Consider the following 24,937-nt stretch of genomic DNA (forward strand, 5'->3'; position numbering starts at 1 on the left):
GGGATTCAACATGTCTTGTTTTTACGACCACATCATCTACGTATGCCTCCACTGTTTTGCCGATCTGGTTTGCCAGACATGTCTGAATCATGCGCTGATATGTTGTTTTGAGCCCGAAGGGCATTGTGTTGAAGCAGAATGGGCCGTATGGTGTGATGAATGCCGTTGCGGCTTGGTCTGATTCTGCCATCTTGATTTGATGGTAGCCGGAATATGCGTCGAGCAAGCACAACAAATCGTGTCCTACAGTAGCGTTGATAATTTGATCGATGCGAGGGAGGGGGAAGGGATCCTTTGGGCAAGCCTTATTAAGGTCTTTAAAATCAACGCACAGGCGCTAGGATTTGTCCTTCTTTGGTACCATCACCAGGTTTGCTAGCCAGTTCGGATGTTTTATATCTCTGATGGATCCGGCCTCTAATAGCTTGGCTAGCTCCTCTCCCATGGCCTGTCTCTTAGGTTCGGAAAAACGCCGAAGAGCCTGTTTGACAGGTTTGAATCCTTTAGGATATTTAAGCTGTGTTCGGCCAGCCTGCGTGGGATTCCTGGCATGTCTGAAGGGTGCCAGGCGAAAATGTCCCAGTTCTCACGTAGGAACTCTCGTAGTGCGGCGTCTACATCAGGGTTTAATTGTGCACCGATGGAAGCTGTTTTATTGGGGTCCGTTGGATGGACCTGGAATTTGACTATTTCGTCCGCTGGTTTAAATGAGGTGGACTTGGATATTTTGTCGAGTATCACATCATCCCTGTTCACCGTGGAGCGCAGCGCAGTCAGCTCCTCAGCCGCTAGGGCTTCGGATAGTGCCTCAAGGGCCAGTGCGACTGTCTTATTTTAGGCGCGGAGTGCTATGTCCAGATCACTAGCGAGAGTGATGATTCCGTTCGGCCCGGGCATCTTGAGTTTCATGTACCCATAATGGGGTATTGCTTGGAAGATTGTGAACGCTTCCCGCCCTAGCAGAGCATGGTATCCGCTACTGAACGGGACCACTTGGAACGTGACCTCCTTGGACCTGTAATTATCCGGCGTGCCGAACACCACATCTAGTGTGATTTTTCCTGTACAGCACGCTTCCTGACTGGGGATTATTCCTCTAAAGGTTGTGCTGCTTCGCTCAATGCGGTTCCAGTCTATTTCCATTTTTTGAAGGGTTTCCTCATAAATGAGGTTCAATCCGCTGCCTCCATCCATGAGTACCTTGGTAAGGCGAAAGCCGTCCACTATTGGACTGAGGACCAATGTGGCTGGTGCTCGGGCTGTTCGGAATTTAGGTTCATCACTGGCATTAAAAGTAATAGCCGTGTCACTCCATGGGTTTATTGTTGCTACTTGGTAGACTTCGGCAAGGCTGCGGAGTGTTCTTTTTCGCATATTATTTGATGCGGAAGTCTCGAAGACTGTTAATACCGTACCGGTATCCCTGGGGTGGCTTTCTATGGCCTCCGGAATTAGGAGATCTTTGCCAATTTTGGCCACCTGCCGGAGTATCCAACATGCTCTAAGGCTGTGAGTTGGTGTGGCGCCCTCTGTACTGTGAATTTTACAGGGTCGATTAAGCCATCCTTCCAATACGCTTCCATGCCCTGTAGAGGATTTTTGCTTTTTGGTGTTTAACCCGGGTGTCTGGCGAAGATGCACCCTTTTATTTTGGACTGGGTTTGTATTCAGGGCCGGATTGTCCCAAAATTTTATTTTGGTTTTCCAGTCGCTATCCATCGCATAGTACTTTCGTACTATGGACGCCAAGTCAGCGAAGCATGTAATATCACGGCGACTTATGGCGTTGAGGATTCCCTTGTCCGTGCAATTATTGCAGAAGAATGAGATTGCGTCTTCCTCGCGGCAGTCCTTGATCCTGTTCATAGCCAGGAGGAATCTGGCCCAGTAATGATGTACTGTTTCTTCGGGCTTTTGCCTAATTTGGGATAGATCGCTTATGTTCGGGTGGGTGGGTGGAATTAAATCCGAAAACTGACCCGATATGAGACTCAGAGGCCAAGGAGTTTCCGAACTCGGAAGTTTGGATTCTTGGATGTTGTCCAATGAGTCTAGCCCGTCGCCTGACTCTAAGTTCAGGTCTTGAGTGATGTCCTCCCTTCCGCGGGTATCCGGCTTGGAGGGATCGGGAATCCAGACGTAACTAGTCCTTAAGATAGATGAAGGGTCGCCGCACTGTCCCTCTACCATAGCAATGTGATGGGTGACCTGGGGAGAGTTAATCTCTCTTAGATCGGGTTTAGGCCCAATCTGGTCATAATCCGTGGCGACTCCCAGGGCGGCGATGCGATCCAAGAGCTCGTTTATGGAAGAGAGCTCCATTGGATCTAACTGCTCGGCGAGTTCCGAGCTGACATGAATACTGCTTTTGATGACCCGAGAGGTCATCGTCGGCGCAGCAGCCGAACAGGCGGTCATAAGAAAACCGCCTAGCCGGAGAGTTTGGCCGACAGCCAAAGCTCCCTTAGCAACGGTTCCGTCTTTAAAGACGGGATGAGGCATCCTTCCTGATGGCGACGGCACAGAGGAACTCTCAATGAAAGCACCAATGTCGGTGTCAAAACCGGCGGATCTCGGGTAGGGGGTCCCGAACTGTGCGTCTAGGCGGATGGTAACAGGAGACAAGGGACACGATGTTTACCCAGGTTCGGGCCCTCTCGATGGAGGTAAAACCCTACTCCTGCTTGATTAATATTGATGATATGGGTAGTACAAGAGTAGATCTACCACGAGATCAAGGAGGCTAAACCCTAGAAGCTAGCCTATGGTATGATTGTTGTTGTCCTACGGACTAAAACCCTTCGGTTTATATAGACACCAGAGAGGGTTAGGGTTACACAGAGTCGGTTACAATGGTAGGAGATCTACATATCCGTACCACCAAGCTTGCCTTCCACGCCAAGGAAAGTCCCTTCCGGACATGGGACGAAGTCTTCAATCTTGTATCTTCATAGTCCGGGAGTCCGGCTGAAGGTATAGTCCGGCTATCCAGACACCCCCTAATCCAGGACTCCCTCACCCAGGTTTTCAGCCAAGATTATAACTAACCATGTCGACAATAACTCTTAAACATTATATTAACTCTTATGAGTAGAGGCCGCGGGAAAAAGCCTAGTAGTAGCGCGGATAAAAGACTAGTAGTAGTGCGGGTGCCCGTGCTACTACTACGGCGCTACAGCTAACTCGTAGTAGTAGCGCAGGTGCCACCCGCGCTACTAGTACGTGTGTTAGTAATAGCGCGGATTCTACACACGCTACTATTAACTATCTGTAGCGCCTGTCTGTGACCCGCGCTACTACTATTAATTTCAAAAACCAAAAAAAAAATCTCGACCCCGTGCATGTTGTCAATGGTGTCATTGATTCGATCCAGCGACAACAAGGGTTGCCGGAGGTGTGGACGGGTAGTGGCAGACCAGATCCGGCGATGGCTGTTGGAGATGGCCGGATCCAGTGTAGAGCAAGACGACGGTGTGAGGATCCTCTTCGCGGTCAAGGCGGAGAACTCCTGGTTGGCCATGTCGACGACCTGTGCAGGCATGGGCATGGGAGGTGAGTAAAACCAAAGGGAGAGGGAGAGGAGAGGGAGAGGGAAAAAGAGAAACAAGGGAGAAAGGAGGGAGATGGAGGGTGTATCGGGGCTGCATGGAGGCGAGGAGGAAGACGGGCGAGCTCTTGGATGCCAGCGATGCGAGGAGGAAGACGTTGGGTGCCATGGAGGAGGAGATATTCTTGGGCAGGAGCACCATGGAGAGAGGGGGAAAGTGAGGGAGAGAGGAGGAAAGTGAGAGAGGGGGAAAGTGAGGGAGAGAGGAGGGATTCGGCCGAGGATATGGAGATTTCACCTACCTCGTACTTAGTAGTAGCGAGGGGTATAAAACCGCGCTACTACTATCAACATAGTAGTAGCATGGGTTTGTACCCCTCGCTACTACTATGGCATGTCCCGGGAGGGCACGGTAGACACCGCTTAGTAGTAGCGAGGGTGAAAAACCCGCGCTAATAGTATCAACTTAGTAGTAGCGAGGGGTAAAAACCCGTGCTACTAGTAAGTAGCAGTAGCGACGGTTATAAACCCGTGCTACTAGTAAGCGTCTGCCTATAAGCTTTTCCCTAGTAGTGGCATATCTATGACATAATCAACTAGCGAGCAATAATAAGATATCTCAAACAACAACACGTTGTGAAAACAACCATGATATAATATGACAATAGTGGTATCTCGCTAGCCCTTTCTAAGACCGCAAAACATAAATGTAGAGCACCTCCAAAGTTCAAGCAGCGACCAAACATTGTAATTCATGGTAGAAAAGATCTAGTCATGATGCACCCAACATTAGCAACACATAGTGCATCAGCATGTCAACAGTGCTCTCTGGATTTGGCACTTATTTTAGAAGGTGATGACACAACATAAAAGTAAATAGATAGTCCCTTCGCAGAGGGAAGCAGTGATTTGCAGCGGTGCCAGAGCTCAAAATTTAAAAATAGAGGTAAATGAAATTTTGGGAAATTGATACGTCTCCAACGTATCTATAATTTTTTATTGTTCCATGCTATATTATATTATGTTTTGGATGTTTAATGGGCTTATTTATACACTTTTATATTATTTTTGGGACTAACCTATTAACCGGAGGCCCAGCCCATATTGTTGTTTTTGTTCCTATTTCAGTGTTTCGCAAAAAAAAGAATATCAAACGGAATGAAACCTTCGGGAACATGATTTTTAAAACAAACGTGATTCAGAGGACTTGGAGTCCATGTCAAGCAGTCAATGAGGAGGGCACGAGGCAGGGGGCGCTCCTACCTCCCCCTAGGCGCGCCCTCCACCCTCATGGGGCCCACGTTGCTCCACCGACGTACTTCTTCCTCCTATAATACCTACGTACCCCCAAACCATCAGGGGCATCCACGAAAACCTAATTCCACCGCCGCAACCTTCTGTACACGTGAGATCCCATCTTGGGGCCTTTTCCGGCGTCCTGCCGAAGGGGGCATTGATCACGGAGGGCTTCTACATCAACACCATAGCCACTCCGATGATGTGTGAGTAGTTTACCTCAGACTTTCGGGTCCATAGTTATTAGCTAGATGGCTTCTTCTCTCTCTTTGGATCTCAATACAAAGTTCTCCACGATTCTCGTGGAGATCTATTCGATGTAATCTTCTTTTGCGGTGTGTTTGTTGGGACCGATGAATTGTGGATTTATGATCAAGTTTATCTATGAACAATATTTGAATATCCTCTGAATTCTTTTATGTATGATTGGTTATCTTTGCAAGTCTCTTCGAATTATCAGTTTGGTTTGGCCTACTAGATTGATCTTTCTTGCAATGGGAGAAGTGCCTAGCTTTGGGTTCAATCTTATGGTGTCGTTTCCCAGTGACAGCAGGGGCAGCAAGGCACGTATTGTATTGTTGCCATCGAGGATAACAAGATGGGGTTTATATCATATTGCATGAGTTTATCTCTCTACATCATGTCATCTTGCTTAAAGCGTTACTCTGTTCTTATGAACTTAATACTCTAGATGCATGCTGGGTAGCGATCGATGTGTGGAGTAATAGTAGTAGATGCAGGCAGGAGTCGGTCTACTTGTCACGGACATGATGCATATATACATGATCATACCTAGATATTCTCATAACTATGCTCAATTCTATCAATTGCTCGACAGTAATTTTTTCACCCACCGTAATACTTATGCTTTTGAGAGAAGCCACTAATGAAACATATGGCCCCCGGGTCTATTTTCCATCATATTAATCTTCCAACACATAGCCTTTTCTATTGCCCTTTTATTTTACTTTGCATCTCTATTTCTCTTTATCATAGAAATACTAAAAATATTATCTTATCATATCTATCAGATCTCACTCTCGTTAGTGACCGTGAAGGGATTGACAACCCCTTTATCGCGTTGGTTGCGAGGTTCTTATTTGTTTTGTGTAGGTGCGTGGGACTTGAGCGTGGCCTCCTACTGGATTGATACCTTTGTTCTCAAAACTGAGGGAAATACTTACACTACTTTGCTGCATCACCTTTTCCTCTTCAAGGGAAAAACCAACGCAGTGCTCAAGAGGTAGCAAGAAAGATTTCTGGCGCCGTTGCCGGGAGTTTACGCAAAAGTCAACATACCAAGTACCCATCACAAACTCTTATCCCTTGCATTACATTATTTGCCATTTGCCTCTCGTTTTCCTCTCCCTCACTTCACCCTTGCCGTTTTGTTCGCCCTCTCTTCCGCTCACCTTTCCTTCGCCATGTCGGAACCAAAAAGAGTTGGGGGTTCTCTCCCGAGTTTTAGTACTTTGGACGATCCTTCTATTCTATCTAAACTCATAAATAATGTCATGGTAAAACCTGCCGGAGTTGTCAATGAGAGTCTTAATAATTTTGATGAAGATGATTCCGGAATTTTTCGTTATTTACTCGATGAATCTTTGAAAGATGCTTGGGATAGACTGTTAAGGATCCGGGCTAACTATGTGCCCCAATACCAAATTGAAGTTTACTTGAAGAGCTTTTATGTTGCCCTACCTTCTTCGTTTAAGCATGTCTTAGATTCTATATTTGAAGAAGACTTTCTTGAAGGGGATGCCGTAGATACTTATGAAAAGATGAAAACCATATTTGGGCACCCCATGAATGAGAAAATTAAATCTACATCTCTTTTGCTCTCCAGTCCTTGGTTCATGTAAATCTGAATCTAGCCGGCACTACCCCTTCACAAGCTGTTGCATAGTCTTCAGCGAGGTGCGGCGCAACTTCCGTGTGAGGGGAAATGAACTTCTCCACGAATACCTTCTCTCTCACCTTGAAAGCGGTATAGTAGTAGCCTGGGTTGCACTTGAGCAATCCATTTTCCATGAGAAACTTTACAACGTAGTACCTGGGTTTCATCCAGCCCTCCAGCTGTAATTGATAATTACTGACCGTTGAGCAATGTAGGTAGGTTCCAACCCCACCTCAGAGATGAGGAAATCAGACCTGCGCTGCAGTAATTCCTTTGACTTCCTCAGCAGACACGGAGCGTTACGCACAACAATGCTCACCTCAGCGTCTGACCACCTGAACATCTTCTTCAAGTAGGCCACATTGGCGGCGATCTTCTCCTCGCTGAGGAATCTGACAGCATCCAACGTGTGTCTGAACATCCTGAGCCACGAGGCATGCCAAGGCCTTCGGCGCATGCCACCATCGCCCTGACGCGTTCTGGCTTGTTGCTCAGGACACCCCGCGCGCGGAGGGACAATTTGGTGATATCGCAATCATCTAGCCCGCATTGCCGTAGGAGCGCGACGTTGGGTTTGACCATCCCGTCGATGTCAGCGCCGGCGAGGTAGCCTTGCTTGAGCACCCGGAAGAGGTTCTCCGAGGAGCTGAATAGGAGCAGGTAGTACCGCAACTTGGAAACAATGGACCTGGAACAGAAGTGGGCGAAGGAGAGCGCGACGAGGCGCACGATCTCAGTACGCGAGAGGCCGAGGCCGGTGAGCCCACGACGACGGGGGCTAGAGTTTTCTCTACTTTGGCGCAGAGGAACAACGGGTCTTTGGCGACGAGGGCGGCGACGTCGGTGCCGGAGAGGCCGAGGCCGGCGAGGAAGGAAAGGACGGCGTCGGGCTTGGACGGAGACTTGAGGTGGGAGAGCTTGGCGGAGGCCTTGAGTGCCTGGGGTCGGGTGAGGCCGCAGGTGGAGACGAGGTAGTCGTCGACGACGAAGCTAGGGTTTGGGGAAACGCCGGGCGCGGCGGCCGCGGAGAGGGGGCGGTGGAGAGGGGGGCCTGAGAGGTGGCGGGGGAAGAGAGGAGCCGCACGAGGATGCAGCCACGGAGGCGGAGCATGGCGGCGGTGGCGGCGGAGAGATTGATTCCCTATGGAGGCGGGTGCGAATGGGATGGTGCTTCGGAGGCGGGGATGCGGCGCCCTGGCGAGGCAGGTGAGGAACGGAGGAAGAGAACAGGAGGAGAGATCGAAGAGGATGGCACTTCGGCGGCGCCGCCGAAGAGATTTTCCGGTCCGCTGTGAGTGGAGAGGAAAAATGGGAAATGGCAGGTGCGATGCGAATGGAGGCTCCGCAAATTGCAATATCACTGAATCCCAGGGGTCTTTACGTCTTTCAAAAATACAAACTACATTTAAAAAACATACATAATACATTGAGCCTCATGGAAACTTTCATATACACATGGAAAATAGATATCCCCTCCGTTCAATAACGTAGTGCGTATAGATTTTCGAAAGTCAGACTTTGCAAAATATGATCAAATTTATAAAGAAAACTACTTATACCTACATTATCAAATATATAAAATATGAACCTACGTCTTGTCTTATGATGAACCTAATGATATATGTTTGACATCTAGATGTAAATGTTTTTCTTCACAAACTTGGTCAAATTTTGTTAGGTTTGACTTTTCAAAAAATCTGTATGCAATCATTATGCAATCGGTATAATAAGGAAAATGGCTTTGAGAGATAAGATTATATCACAAAATAAGTTATTATACGACTTGTACTTATCTTGTGATTTTTTTGTAGGTATAGTACTTCCTCCATTTTTATTTACTCTGCATATTAGAGTTGACTGAAGTCGAACTTCGTAAAGTTTGACCAAGTTTATAAAAAATATATAAATATTTACCCTAACAAATCTATATGATACGAAAGTACGTTCAATAATGAATATAATGGTATTGATTTGTTATTGTACAAGTTAATATTTTTGACTATAAACTTTGTCAAAATTTATAAAGCTTGACTTTGACTAAAACTAATATGGAGAGTAAATAAAAACGAAGGGAGTAAATGGCTATGCTTTTTTTATAGGTAGTAAATGGTTACTTTTTTCCGATTTTTTTAAATGGTTATGCTTGCTAATCAATCCAATCCAAATTATATGTCGCTCAAACAGATGTATCTAATTAATATGGATTGGATGGAGCAGAAAAGTTCATACGGATATATATTTTCTCAAAACTTGAAAGTATGATTTCTACAAGTAAAAAAAATCATATGTGAACTATGTTTGTTTTTAGCATTTTGTGTGTGTTCATGTTTTTCTCTCTCTCTCTCTCTCTCTCTCTTCATTCTAGCCTCTTTTCCCCCACCTCACTCTGTTCTCACATTGACATTGTTGCCTTTTTCAACGGACTCCTACTTATCTTTTCTAAATTTTGCAAGGTGAGAATTGAGAAGGTTATTATTCTTTAGTTTTATGTGTATAGCTATATTAGAGTTGAGATCAATTGCATCGTGTCCACAAATCCTCTATAACACTAAGCTCCCTAGTTTTAAAAAGCCCACACTCAATTAAGGTCTCTAATTAGAATTGGATCATCCAATTTTGATCGGGTCTACAATTTCTCAAAGCTTCACAATCCAATTCTTTTATACTATACAATATGCTTCCTAATTTTTAAGGCCTCATAATTATTAAGGTATTTAATATAGGTTGATCATCCAATTTTGACTGGGTCAACAATTTCTCAACCTCTTCAATTGAATTTTTTTAATTCACTATGTTCCAAAATTTTGAATCTCTTTCATTCAATTGAGGTATTCAATTTTGATTTGGTTGACGATTTTGACTGGGCCAATGATTTTCAAATCAATCAGCTGCAACTGACCTATAAAAACATATCAATCCCATGCACCCCTCCCACCACATAGAAAAAAGAAGCGTCACCATATGATATTGTAGTATCAATATAGTACATGCAACCACCGATGCAGAAATTTTCCCACATAAATATAGGTTGGTTAGCGGATGACACAGTCATCTCCCCACCCGCCTAACTTAATATTCCATCAGTTACTCCCTCCGTTCCACAATGTAGCGCATATAAATTTTTCTAGAAGTCAAACTTTATAAACTTTGACCAAGTTTGTAGAGAAAATCATATACATCTAGAATACCAAATACGTGTGCTTAGATACATCACAACACATACTTTCATATTATATACATTTGGTATTGTAGATATAAATAGTTTTCTCTATAAAATTGGTCAAAGTTTATAAAGTTTGACTTTGTAGAAAATCTATATGCGCTACATTATGGAACGGAGGGAGTATAAAATATGAAGGGTATTAATTTTGTAGAAAGTCAAACTTCTTTAACTTTGACCAACTTCAGAGCAAAAATATCAACATCCACAATATTAAACAAAAAAAGTATGGAAATTCATTTCGTGATGAATCTAAAAATACTGATTTAATCTTATGAATTTTGATATATTTCTCTACAAATTTGATGAAACTTAAAAGGTTTGATTTTAAAAAATATAATACACATTATATTGGGAAACAGAGTGATTAGTTTTTTAAGATATCCAACAACATGAACGGCGCAGCAAAGCGCGCACAACCCTTCTAGTTAGTAGTATATCTAAGAACAATTGGCATCCCATTGATGATCGATCAACCTTCTTAGTCCAGCTAGTGGCTGGTCGTCTAGAGATCTATATGGAGTCAGTTGAGATGCGATGGTCAGCCAAGTGGGTTGATCAATGCTCCTCTTAAAATTCGAAGCCTAAAGTAGATGTGCTACTCGAGAAATAAAAAGACCAACGTAGACCGTACTAACATCTAATATTTGACGTCACATTTGAATTTGATACTATTCACATCCATAATTGTCCCTTTGCTCATCGAATTATGAATCTTATATAAATGTTGTAAATGATCAATTTTATAATAATTTTAGGGTTGTAGTTCGGTGCATAGGTAGCTCAGAGGAACCATAGCCGTCACTTCCTCTCCAAAAAAGCTTAGGGTTCCTATGCGGCCATGCCTCCCGTGGCGCCGCTGCCGGTCCACCTCGTCTCCGGTGGCCCTAGGGCCATGGGGACACGGTGGATCTCATCCCTTACCAGCGGGAGGGCTTCGTTTTTAAATATTTCTTTGAATTTTGTTAGGGTTGTGTCCTGCTAAAGAGGATAAGACAACGACGGCTTCGTGAAGATTGAATAAGGTTCTTCCCGCCTAGCCCCCGTCTCGATGGCGCATCTAACATCGTCGGAGAGTGTGTGGAGGTGTGTCTCCGGCGGATCTCACAGGATTCGGTAGGTGGTTTGTCTTTGGTGGATCTACTCGGACCCGGTCTTCGTTCGTCTACATTTGTCTGTCATTAGATTGGATCCTTCCGATCTATGGGTCTCATCATCGGCGGGGGTTACTATTCTATTGCGCTGGTCCTACGAGGCCTTAGCACGACAAGTTCCCGGCTGTCTACTACAATAAGTTCTGCCCGGCTCCGGCGAGGGAAGGGCGATGACAACGGCGCGTCTTCGGCTCGCTTTAATGCTTGTAGTCTTTGCTAGATGGTCTACGGATGGATGCGATTTTTATTATTCCTATTGTTCATTGTATTGTCATGATTGAAAATAAAAAGATCGAAAGATTTCTCACAGATAAGAAGCTCAGAAGAACCATTAAAAGGACAATCGTGTGGTCTCCCTAGATGGTCCTTGGAGGGAGCGATGTAATTTCATTTCCTTTTTATTGCATTCTCATGAATCTACGGGATACACAGATTTGGAATAGCCATGCGTTATATAGGTTTGGAAAAGATGAATGGGCAGGACAAAGCCCATCAAGGTCCAGAGTTGAACATGGTATTTTTCTCTTCCCTGATCTTGTGTGGTTGTTACATTACAACGAGGACTAGATGCATTCATTAACCTGAGGAGACTATATACGGTGATTATATCGTGGTTATCATATTTACCTATTTTACAAAGAATGATCGGATATAATTTACTGGTACAATCCATTGTGTGCCTTTCACGCTTCCGTCAGTTTAGTTTCCTCACACTTTAAGTAGTCTTGTGAAGTTGTGATCAGGTAGCTCGCAATCCAAATTTCTGTAATGAATATTTTTTTTTGGTCCAACGAGTAAAACGTAGACTTGGTGACCCTCAAAAGGGATGATATTTTACATAACGAGTAAATCATGATGTCCTTAGATATTTCTTATGAGTATTTCTTCTTTTCTGCGGAAAAGTTTCTTGTCTTCCGAACTCTTGGATGTGGGCAGAACTCTTGATGAGCCGAGGCACCCGCAGCATGCCATTGTGAGTCAAGTTTGCCATTGTTTGATGGGAAGTTTTCAAGTGCTACATGTAGAAGGACGCTATAGTGGCTGCAATCTTGCTGCTAAGTGACACGTACTGTCACCCTGTTTCTAATGAAAAAAACTGAAGAACAATGACTCATTTAAACATTGTTCAATTTTGTGGTTCATGATGTTGGAAATATGCCCTAGAGGCAATAATAAAAGTATTATTATATTTCAATGTTCATGATAAATGTCTTTTATTCATGCTATAACTGTATTATCCGGAAATCGTAATACACGTGTGAATACTTAGACCACAATATGTCCCTGGTGAGCCTCTAGTTGACTAGCTCGTTGTGATCAACAGATAGTCATGGTTTCTTGACTATGGACATTGGATGTCGTTGATAACGGGATCACATCATTAGGAGAATGATGTGATGGACAAGACCCAATCCTAAGCATAGCATAAAAGATCGTGTAGTTCGTTTTGCTAGAGCTTTGCCAATGTCAAGTATCTCTTCCTTCGACCATGAGATCGTGTAACTCCCGGATACCGTAAGAGTGCCTTGGGTGTATCAAACGTCACAACGTAACTGGGTGACTATAAAGGTGCATTACAGGTATCTCCGAAAGTATCTGTTGGGTTGACACGGATCGAGACTGGGATTTGTCACTCCGTATGACGGAGAGGTATCTCTGGGCCCACTCGGTAATGCATCATCATAATGAGCTCAATGTGACCAAGGTGTTGGACACGGGATCATGCATTACGGTACGAGTAAAGTGACTTGCCGGTAACGAGACTGAACAAGGTATTGGGATACCGACGATCGAGTCTCGGGCAAGTAACGTACTGATTGACAAAGGGAATTGTATACAGGGTTTGATTGAATCCTTGACATCGTGGTTCATCCGATGACAACATCGAGGAGCATGTGGGAGCCATCATGGGTATCCAGATCCCGCTGTTGGTTATTGACCTGAGAGCATCTCGGTCATGTCTGCATGTCTCCCGAACCCGTAGGGTCTACACACTTAAGGTTCGGTGACGCTAGGGTTATTAGGAAGACTAGTATGTGACTACCGAATATTGTTCGGAGTTCCGGATGGGATCCTGGACGTCACGAGGAGCTCCGGAAGGGTCCGAAGGTAAAGATTTATATATGGGAAGTTGTCAAACGGGCACCGGGAAGTTTCGGGGTCATACCGGTATTGTACCGGGGCCACCGGAAGGGTTCCGGGGGTCCACCGGGAGGGGCCACCCCTCCCGGGGGGGCACATGGGCTGCGTGGGGCAGGGAGCCAGCCCCTGGTGGGCTGGGCGCACCCCCTCCCTTGGGCCCTTGCGCCTAGGGTTGAGGGGGGAACCCTAGAGGGGGCGCCCCCTTGGCTTGGGGGGCAAGCCACCCTCTCCCCCTCTCCCCTTGGCCGCCGCACCCCCCTAGATGGGTTCTAGGGGGCCGGCCCCCTTCTCCCTTCCCCCAACAAATAGAGGGGTGAGGGGAGGGCAGCCGCACCACCCTCCAAGGCGCAGCCCTCCCCTCCCCAACACCTCTCCTCCTCTGTTGTGTGCTTGGCGAAGCCCTGTCGGAGTACTGCCTCTCCACCATCACCACGCCGTCGTGCTGCCGGTGGAGCTGTCTTCCTCAACCTCTCCTCCCCCCTTGCTGGATCAAGAAGGAGGAGACGTCTCCCGTCCCGTACGTGTGTTGAACGCGGAGGTGCTGTCCGTTCAGCACTTGGTCATCGGTGATTCGAATCACGTCGAGTACGATTCCATCATCACCTTGCAAGCTTCCGCACGCGATCTACAAGTGGTATGTAGATGCAAACTCACTCCCTTGACTCGTTGCTTAGATGAACTCATAGATGGATCTTGGTGAAACCGTAGGAAAAATTTTAATTTTCTGCAACGTTCCCCAACAGTGGCATCATGAGCCAGGTTTATGCGTAGTTCTCTTTGCACGAGTAGAACACAATTTTGTTGTGGGCGTGGATTTTGTCATCTTACTTGCCTCTACTAGTCTTTTCTTGCTCAACGGTATTGTGGGATGAAGCGGCCCGGACCAACCTTACACGTACGCTTACGTGAGACCGGTTCCACCGAGTGACATGCACTAGTTGCATAAGGTGGCTGGCGGGTGTCTGTCTCTCCCACTTTAGTTGGAGCGGAATCGATGAACAGGGCCCTTATGAAGGGTAAATAGAAGTTGACAAAATCACGTTGTGGTGATTCGTAGGTAAGAAAATGTTCTTGCTAGAACCCAATTGCAGCCACGTAAAAGATGCAACAACAATTAGAGGATGTCTAACTTGTTTTTGCAGCGATTGATCATGTGATGTGATATGGCCAGAAGTTGTGATGAATGATGAATTGTGATGTATGAGATCATGTTCTTTGTAATAGGATTCACGACTTGCATGTCGATGAGTATGACAACCGGCAGGAGCCATAGGAGTTGTCTTTATTTTTTGTATGACCTGCATGTCATTGAATAACGCCATGTAAACTACTTTACTTTATTGCTAAACGTTAGTCATAGAAGTAGAAGTAGTCGTTGGCGTGACAACTTCATGAAGACACGATGATGGAGATCATGATGATGGAGATCATGGTGTCAAGCCGGTGACAAGATGATCATGGAGCCCCGAAGATGAAGATCAATGGAGCTATATGATATTGGCCATATCATGTCACAACTATATAATTGCATGTGATGTTTATTATGTATTATGCATCTTGTTTACTTAGGACGACGGTAGTAAATAAGATGATCCCTTATAAAATTTCAAGAAGTGTTCTCCCCTAACTGTGCACCGTTGCTACAGTTCGTCGCTTCTAAGCAACACGTGATGATCGGGTGTGATGGATTCTTACGTTCACATACAACGGGTGTAAGACAGTTTTACACAGCGAAAACACTTAGGGTTAACTTGACGAGCCTAGCATGTGCAGACATGGCCTCGGAACACGGAGACCGAAAGGTCGAACACGAATCGTATGGAAGATACGATCAACATGAGAATGTTCACCGACGATGACTAGTCCGTCTCACGTGATGATCGGACACGGGCTAGTCGACTCGGATCGTGTAACACTTAGATGACTAGAGGGATGTCTAATCTAAGTGGGAGTTCATAATTTGATTAGAACTTTATTATCATGAACTTAGTCTAAAACCTTTGCAAATATGTCTTGTAGATCAATGGCCAACGCTAATGTCAACATGAACTTCAACGCGTTCCTAGAGAAAACCAAGCTGAAAGATGATGGCAGCAACTATACGGACTGGGTCCGGAACCTGAGGATCATCCTCATAGCTGCCAGGAAACAATATGTCCTAGAAGGACCGCTAGGTGACGCTCCCGTCGCAGAGAACCAAGACATTATGAATGCTTGGCAGTCTCGTGCTGATGATTACTCCCTCGTTCAGTGCGGCATGCTTTACAGCTTAGAACCGGGGCTCCAAAAGCGTTTTGAGCATCACGGAGCATATGAGATGTTCGAAGAGCTGAAACTAGTTTTCCAAGCTCATGCCCGGGTCGAGAGATATGATGTCTCCGACAAGTTCTACAGTTGTAAGATGGAGGAAAATAGTTCTGTCAGTGAGCACATCCTGAAGATGTCTGGGTTGCACAACCGTATGACCCAGCTGAACATTAACCTCCCAGATGAGGCGGTCATTGACAGAATCCTCCAGTCGCTCCCACCAAGCTACAAGAGCTTTGTGATGAACTACAACATGCAGGGGATGGAAAAGACCATTCCTGAAGTGTTCTCGATGCTGAAGTCAGCAGAGGCTGAAATCAAGAAAGAACATCAAGTGTTGATGGTCAATAAGACCACTAAGTTCAAGAAGGGCAAGGGTAAGAAGAACTTCAAGAAGGACGGCAAGGAGGTTGCCGCGCCTGGTAAGCCAGTTACCGGGAAGAAGTCAAAGAATGGACCTAAGCCTGAGACTGAGTGTTTTTATTGCAAGGGGAAGGGTCACTGGAAGCGGAACTGCCCCAAATACTTAGCGGATAAGAAGGCCGGCAACACCAAAGGTATATTTGATATACATGTGATTGATGTGTACCTTACTAGTACTCGTAGTAACTCCTGGGTATTTGATACCAGTGCCGTTGCTCATATTTGTAACTCACAGCAGGAGCTGCGGAATAAACGGAGACTGGCGAAGGACGAGGTGACGATGCGCGTCGGGAATGGTTCCAGAGTCGATGTGATCGCCGTCGGCACGCTGCCTCTACATTTACCTACGGGATTAGTTTTGAACCTGAATAATTGTTATTTAGTGCCAAGTTTGAGCATGAACATTGTATCTGGATCTCGTTTAATACGAGATGGCTACTCATTTAAGTCTGAGAATAATGGTTGTTCGATTTATATGAGAGATATGTTTTATGGTCATGCTCCGATGGTCAATGGTTTATTCTTAATGAATCTCGAGCGTAATATTACACATGTTCATAGTGTAGATGCCAAAAGATTTAAAGTTGATAACGATAGTCCCACATACTTGTGGCACTGCCGCCTTAGTCACATTGGTGTCAAGCGCATGAAGAAGCTCCATGCCGATGGACTTTTAGAGTCTCTTGATTATGAATCGTTTGACACGTGCGAACCATGCCTCTTGGGCAAAATGACCAAGACTCCGTTCTCCGGAACAATGGAGCGAGCAACCAACTTGTTGGAAATCATACATACCGATGTGTGCGGTCCAATGAGCGTTGAGGCTCGCGGAGGATATCGTTATGTTCTCACTCTCACTGATGACTTGAGTAGATATGGGTATGTCTACTTAATGAAACACAAGTCTGAGACCTTTGAAAAGTTCAAAGAATTTCAGAATGAGGTAGAGAATCAACGTGACCGAAAGATAAAATTCTTACGATCAGATCGTGGAGGAGAATACTTAAGTCACGAATTTGGTACACACTTAAGGAAATGTGGAATCGTTTCACAACTCACGCCGCCTGGAACACCTCAGCGAAACGGTGTGTCCGAACGTCGTAATCGCACTCTATTGGATATGGTGCGGTCTATGATGTCTCTTACCGATTTACCGCTATCATTTTGGGGATACGCTCTAGAGACAGCTACATTCACTTTAAATAGGGCACCGTCTAAATCCGTTGAGACGACACCGTATGAATTATGGTTTGGAAAGAAACCTAAGATGTCGTTTCTAAAATTTTGGGGATGCGATGCTTATGTCAAGAAACTTCAACCTGAAAAGCTCGAACCCAAGTCGGAAAAATGCGTATTCATAGGATACCCTAAGGAAACTGTCGGGTATACCTTCTACTTAAGATCCGAAGGCAAGATCTTTGTTGCCAAGAACGGATGCTTTCTGGAAAAAGAGTTTCTCTCGAAAGAAGTAAGTGGGAGGAAAGTAGAACTCGATGAAGTACTACCTCTTGAGCGGGAAAGTGGCGCAGCGCAGGAAACCGTTTCTGTGATGCCCACACCAACTGAAGAGGAAAACAATGATGATGATCAAGGTACTTCGGATCAAGTTACTATTGAACTTCGTAGGTCCACAAGGACACGTTCCGCACCAGAGTGGTACGGCAACCCTGTCCTGGAAATCATGTTGTTGGACAACAATGAACCTTCGAACTATGAAGAAGCGATGGCGGGCCCGGATTCCAACAAATGGCTTGAAGCCATGAAATCCGAGATAGAATCCATGTATGAAAACAAAGTATGGACTTTGACAGACTTGCCCGATGATCGGCGAGCGATAGAAAACAAATGGATTTTTAAGAAGAAGACGGACGCGGATGGTAATGTTACAATCTATAAGGCTCGACTTGTCGCTAAGGGTTATCGACAAGTTCAAGGGATTGACTACGACGAGACTTTCTCTCCTGTAGCGAAGCTGAAGTCCGTTCGAATCATGCTAGCAATTGCCGCATACTATGATTATGAGATATGGCAGATGGACGTCAAAACAGCATTCCTTAACGGGCATCTTAAGGAAGAACTGTATATGATGCAGCCGGAAGGTTTTGTCGATCCTCGGAACGCTAACAAAGTATGCAAGCTCCAGCGATCCATTTATGGACTGGTGCAAGCATCTCGGAGTTGGAACATTCGCTTTGATGAGATGATCAAAGCGTTTGGGTTTATGCAGACTTATGGAGAAGCCTGCGTTTACAAGAAAGTGAGTGGGAGCTCTGTAGCATTTCTCATATTATATGTAGATGACATACTCTTGATGGGAAACAATATAGAATTTCTGGACAGCATTAAGGCCTACTTGAATAAGTGTTTTTCAATGAAGGACCTTGGAGAAGCTGCTTATATATTAGGCATCAAGATCTATAGAGATAGATCGAGACGCCTCATAGGTCTTTCACAAAGCACATACCTTGATAAGATTTTGAAGAGGTTCAAAATGGATCAGTCCAAGAAGGGGTTCTTGCCTATGTTACAAGGTGTGAGATTGAGCTCGGCTCAGTCACCGACCACGGCAAAAGATAAAGAAGAGATGAGTGTCATCCCCTATGCTTCAGCCATAGGATCTATTATGTATGCCATGCTGTGTACCAGACCCGATGTAAACCTTGCCGTAAGTTTGGTAGCAAGATACCAAAGTAATCCCGGCAAGGAACACTGGACAGCGGTCAAGAATATCCTGAAGTACCTGAAAAGGACGAAGGACATGTTTCTCGTTTATGGAGGAGACGAAGAGCTCGTCGTAAAGGGTTACGTCGACGCTAGCTTCGACTCAGATCTGGATGACTCTAAGTCACAAACCGGATACGTGTATATGTTGAATGGTGGAGCAGTAAGCTGGTGCAGCTGCAAGCTGAGCGTCGTGGCGGGATCTACGTGTGAAGCGGAGTACATGGCAGCCTCGGAGGCAGCGCATGAAGCGATTTGGGTGAAGGAGTTCATCACCGACCTAGGAGTCATACCCAATGCGTCGGGGCCGATCAAACTCTTCTGTGACAACACTGGAGCTATTGCCCTCGCCAAGGAGCCCAGGTTTCACAAGAAGACCAGGCACATCAAGCGTCGTTTCAACTCCATCCGTGAAAATGTTCAAGATGGAGACATAGAGATTTGCAAAGTGCACACGGATCTGAATGTCGCAGATCCGCTGACTAAACCTCTCTCGCGTGCAAAACATGATCAACACCAGAACTCTATGGGTGTTCGATTCATCACAATGTAACTAGATTGGTGACTCTAGTGCAAGTGGGAGACTGTTGGAAATATGCCCTAGAGGCAATAATAAAAGTATTATTATATTTCAATGTTCATGATAAATGTCTTTTATTCATGCTATAACTGTATTATCCGGAAATCGTAATACACGTGTGAATACTTAGACCACAATATGTCCCTGGTGAGCCTCTAGTTGACTAGCTCGTTGTGATCAACAGATAGTCATGGTTTCCTGACTATGGACATTGGATGTCGTTGATAACGGGATCACATCATTAGGAGAATGATGTGATGGACAAGACCCAATCCTAAGCATAGCATAAAAGATCGTGTAGTTCGTTTTGCTAGAGCTTTGCCAATGTCAAGTATCTCTTCCTTCGACCATGAGATCGTGTAACTCCCGGATACCGTAAGAGTGCCTTGGGTGTATCAAACGTCACAACATAACTGGGTGACTATAAAGGTGCTTACAGGTATCTTCGAAAGTATCTGTTGGGTTGACACGGATCGAGACTGGGATTTGTCACTCCGTATGACGGAGAGGTATCTCTGGGCCCACTCGGTAATGCATCATCATAATGAGCTCAATGTGACCAAGGTGTTGGACACGGGATCATGCATTACGGTACGAGTAAAGTGACTTGCCGGTAATGAGACTGAACAAGGTATTGGGATACCGACGATCGAGTCTCGGGCAAGTAACGTACCGATTGACAAAGGGAATTGTATACAGGGTTTGATCGAATCCTTGACATCGTGGTTCATCCGATGACAACATCGAGGAGCATGTGGGAGCCATCATGGGTATCCAGATCCCGCTGTTGGTTATTGACCTGAGAGCGTCTCGGTCATGTCTGCATGTCTCCCGAACCCGTAGGGTCTACACACTTAAGGTTCGGTGACGCTAGGGTTATTAGGAAGACTAGTATGTGACTACCGAATGTTGTTCGGAGTCCCGGATGGGATCCTGGACGTCACGAGGAGCTCCGGAAGGGTCCGGAGGTAAAGATTTATATATGGGAAGTTGTCAAACGGGCACCGGGAAGTTTCGGGGTCATACCGGTATTGTACCTGGGCCACCGGAAGGGTTCCGGGGGTCCACCGGGAGGGGCCACCCCTCCCGGGGGGGCCACATGGGCTGCGTGGGGCAGGGAGCCAGCCCCTGGTGGGTTGGGCGCACCCCCTCCTTTGGGCCCTTGCGCCTAGGGTTGAGGGGGGAACCCTAGAGGGGGCGCCCCCTTGGCTTGGGGGGCAAGCCACCCTCTCCCCCTCTCCCCTTGGCCGCCGCACCCCCCTAGATGGGTTCTAGGGGGCCGGCCCCCTTCTCCCTTCCCCCAATAAATAGAGGGGTGAGGGGAGGGCAGCCGCACCACCCTCCAAGGCGCAGCCCTCCCCTCCCCAACACCTCTCCTCCTCCGTTGTGTGCTTGGCGAAGCCCTGTCGGAGTACTGCCTCTCCACCATCACCACGCCGTCGTGCTGCCGGTGGAGCTGTCTTCCTCAACCTCTCCTTCCCCCTTGCTGGATCAAGAAGGAGGAGACGTCTCCCGTCCCGTACGTGTGTTGAACGCGGAGGTGCTGTCCGTTCAGCACTTGGTCATCGGTGATTCGAATCACGTCGAGTACGACTCCATCATCACCTTGCAAGCTTCCGCACGCGATCTACAAGTGGTATGTAGATGCAAACTCACTCCCTTGACTCGTTGCTTAGATGAACTCATAGATGGATCTTGGTGAAACCGTAGGAAAAATTTTAATTTTCTGCAACGTTCCCCAACACATGAGCCTTTTCTTCAAAGTTTACTTAAAAGTTGGGTTATTAGGTAAAAAATGGTTCCTTTCCTTTTGTGCTTGCAATTTATTGTCCTGACAAAAACACTTTTTATTGCAGTGCTAAGAAAATGCGTCTACTACTTGACTGAGCTAAATACTCTTGATAGCAAACCCTCTCTGGGCATATTCGTAGATTCAAGGTGAGGAGACATGCCAGCATACAGACCAGCCTTAAAAATAGTCAGATAAACATTGCAAGATGTACATACATGGCACATGTACGATGTTCTAACAAGAGCATAAAGTTGATTGATTCTTGATAGCATCACCTGAATATATCACTCACGGATTCATGAATGTTCCCCGTTGCAATGCACGGCCATTCACCTAGTAAAGGCAATGATTTGTTGGTAGTAGAGGCATCTCATGTTTCAAAGGGTTAAACCTTACCGTCGTGACCCGGCTCCATGGCTGGGTCAATCTTGCACCTCTGTTGGTGCCGAACCCTAGGCAAATTCCCCCAAATCTCTTGTTGTTTCTATTGATTGACCGAATGTGAGGAGCGATAGTAGATCAATAACTCTCGTATAACCGAGGGAAAAAGAAATGAAGAGAAGTTGGCGAAAGTATCAAGTGGTACATCTACTTTTTATAATATCACATGAAGCCGGCAAAAAGGAAAGCCGACCAACGAAGAAACTGCATAGGGGACCTATCATGAGTGAACATTGCGTGGGCGCCACTGGCCGCATCTCATCATATTGTTGTGTAGAAGAAGAAATGACCGCCGATGCTGCTGGTGCCTCCATCTCTACGACCTTGCCGTCCAAGCCCGCAATAGCAACAAACACGTAGCACTAGAGCACGGGAGGAGAGGTGATCAGGGAAATTCGTCTTTCTTGATGGCAGGATAATTAGTGATGGGCGACTCCACGCGACGCTGATGTGATTTCAGGCCACACTAAAGGATGTCGGAGAAGGGGGCCGTAGGACGAACTCAACAACATCGGTAGTGGGCTTGGTGGATATTGTGTCGAGGGCTCGGGGACGCACTCGGTGAAGGTGGTGGACCTCGGGGAGGGGGCCCTCATACACGTGGATGCAGGGGAAAAGAGGGTGCACGGGCTTGGAGGCATTACTCATCCACCTCTTCTGGCAAAGAGAGCTCATCGGGGCCAACCGCGTGAAGGAGGAGCTTGAGGTAGCTTGGAGGAGGCGACGACGGCAGCCAGATCCATGTGGCAAGCCAGAGTGGAGGCATCCCACATGGGAGCAGTGATTTCAGAGCCTAAGCTTAGATGCACCTGCTATTATGTTTGTTCATTGCTGCATGGAGATTCGGGAAATGGGGCATGAGGTTGCATTGCTAGGGCGTGGAAAATCCCCAAAACGAACTATACATGCATGAATAGTGCGATACATGTGGGTCTATCATGTAGCACACGAGGAGGGTTCGAACGAAGGACAAGCAGTGCCATCTTGGTTGGATTCTGATCCATGGCACCTAATCGTCTGCATTCATCTAAGTCGTGGCTCACTTTGCTAGCCCGTGGTGTGACTTTGAAACTTTGAATCCGAGTCATGGCCTAAAGATTTGTATAGCTCCAGTTGGGGCCTGCGGTGTAGGATCGTCAGTACGCACACCGAATGTCATCCACGACCGACATCGGCCAACAGATTGCTAGCTTACCAGACGCTACAAGAGGTAGCGTCCTTCGTGAAGTTTGTGTGCTTCATCACCAACCAGGTCATCCTAAGCCATAATGGACAACCCATTCATCTACGTAGTTGACTTCAACACTGGAGACGACTTCTCATGGTCGTTGATCATGTCACACCTTGCTCACCATGGCAACAAGCTGTTTCATGTCACGTCACTTGCCACCACATTAATGCACCGCACGGATACGCATGCACCAACAGTCGTGCATGGTGTCCGTCGGAGTTCGCGCGCGTCCCTAGGGTCTCCCATTCCAGTACGATGAGAAGGACCTCCTGGTCTGGGCTGGAAGTCACGTAATGGTACCTACAACAATCTCGAAAAGAGTAGAAGGCCTGGATTTCAAGAGCATCTGAGCTCGCACTTAGAAATCTATTTTTGTTCCCACGGTCCATACATAGAGAGAAACTAGAAAAGAAAACGCAAAACACGCATACATGCATGCATGCTTCCACAAATGGGTTACCACATACCTTTCTAGGATTCTGGTGACCTCACATTCATTGTTGACCCCTTATGACCTCACATTCATGGGAGAGATTTCCTGATCTCACATTGTCTCTATAAAAGTCTATCACCTCTACGAATCATGTGTCTCCACCATTTCAAATCCTCCGCGCGCCTAACATACCACTTGAGAAATTACTAATGGCCAACAGAAAGAATGTCATGGCCATGTTATTTCTCACCACCATTGTGGCGGTGGCGGCCACAAGGCCAGCCGAGACCTATGGCGTTGCGGAGGAGAACACATTGAAGATGGCTACCCCCAGCAGGAAAGGGGTTGACGCTACCTTAGCAACTACACGTGTTGTTGCCGCCGAGAAGTCCATCAAGAAGGCTGAAAGCGTCACCACACCAGAAGAGGCCGCGGCTGCCAAGCAAGATGGAGCAAAATCTGCTTCTGCTGCATTAAAGTACAATGCCATCTCTCAGCAGGCAAATGGTAAAGGTTCTTCTACCTCCCTAGGCAGGAAAGAAGCAGCCAATACTTTAGCCGCCGCACACTATGCCGCCACCGAGAAGTCCATCAAGAAGGCCGAAACCACCAAGACACCTGCAAAGGTCGTGGCTGCCAAGCGAGACGCAGCAAAGTCTGTTGATGATGCATTAAAGTATGGTGCCATCTCTCGGAAAGCAGCTGGTACAAGTTCTTCTACCTCCCCCAATAAGAAAGAAGGCACCACTGATGCTGCTAAGATGTTCACCAAGAAGGCTGAAACCGCTACCACACCTGAAGAGGCCGCGGCTGCCAAGCAAGCTGCAGCCAAGTCTACCGCTGCTGCATCAAAGTATGGTGTCATTTCTCAGCAAGTAGCTGGTACAAGTTCTTCTACCTCCCCTAGCAGGAAAGAAGCTGCCGGTACCTTGGCAGATGCTCGCATAGCTGCTGCCGAGAAGTCCATCAAGAAGGCTGAAACCGCCACAAGACCTGAAGAGGCAGCATCCGCTAAGAAGGATGCCACAAAATCCGAGGCTGATGCAATGAAGTACGGGGCCATCTCTCAGCAGGCCGCCGGCAAAAATGGTGCCTAAGTGGTGCCTTAAACACCTATTCACACGCAACATCATCTACATACTACCATGCATGCAAAATAGCAGCATTCAGATACCACATTATGCTAATTCTCATGCATGCACACTTTGTTTAAACGTTCCCATTACGAATCATGTATTAATGTCTTGCTTGTTTTATTTTTAGTAGTAAGACATGCTTGACTTGCTTTAAAAAAAATACAACAATCGATGTATACATGTATTATCTAAAAATCAGTAATATGAGTTCCACCGCAATTTGTTTCTTTTTGTCATAATTTGGGTGCAATCAATGCACACATCCAATACACAAAATTGGACGACTCAATGTGTTGTGGCTCCATGGAGCGGCGAATCATGTTTTATTGTCTTGCTTGTTTTACTTTTAGTAGTAATGTCTTGCTGGTCAATGTATTATGGCTCCATGGAGCGGCATAATGATATATGATATATCTTCACTACTTCAAAAAGAACTTAAGGTTTCGTCATACATCTTTCCTTCATCCATCCTCCCTACGAATCCTTCCTGTTTTGATTTTTTTCTCCCATCTTTGATTTTTCTCCCCATTGATTCTACCTAAAAACCACCTCAATGTCACATGTTTACTGTATATGTCAAGGCCTCCTTTGGTTCATAGGGTAGAAAAAAACATAGG

The 24,937-nt window shown here is 46.1% G+C and overlaps 1 protein-coding gene across 1 annotated transcript; it reads left to right on the plus strand.

Annotated features, from left to right (window-relative positions):
- The first annotated feature begins 23,344 nt into the window (after nucleotides 1–23,344).
- LOC123129973 (vitellogenin) lies at nucleotides 23,345–24,412 on the plus strand. The gene has a single exon (XM_044549929.1). It carries the CDS (start codon nucleotides 23,394–23,396, stop codon nucleotides 24,279–24,281), a length of 888 nt encoding a protein of 295 aa, XP_044405864.1. The 5' UTR covers nucleotides 23,345–23,393; the 3' UTR covers nucleotides 24,282–24,412.
- Nucleotides 24,413–24,937: the final 525 nt, after the last annotated feature.

Source organism: Triticum aestivum, chromosome 6A (assembly GCF_018294505.1).
Source record: "Triticum aestivum cultivar Chinese Spring chromosome 6A, IWGSC CS RefSeq v2.1, whole genome shotgun sequence".
Classification (NCBI taxonomy): Eukaryota; Viridiplantae; Streptophyta; class Magnoliopsida; order Poales; family Poaceae; genus Triticum; species Triticum aestivum.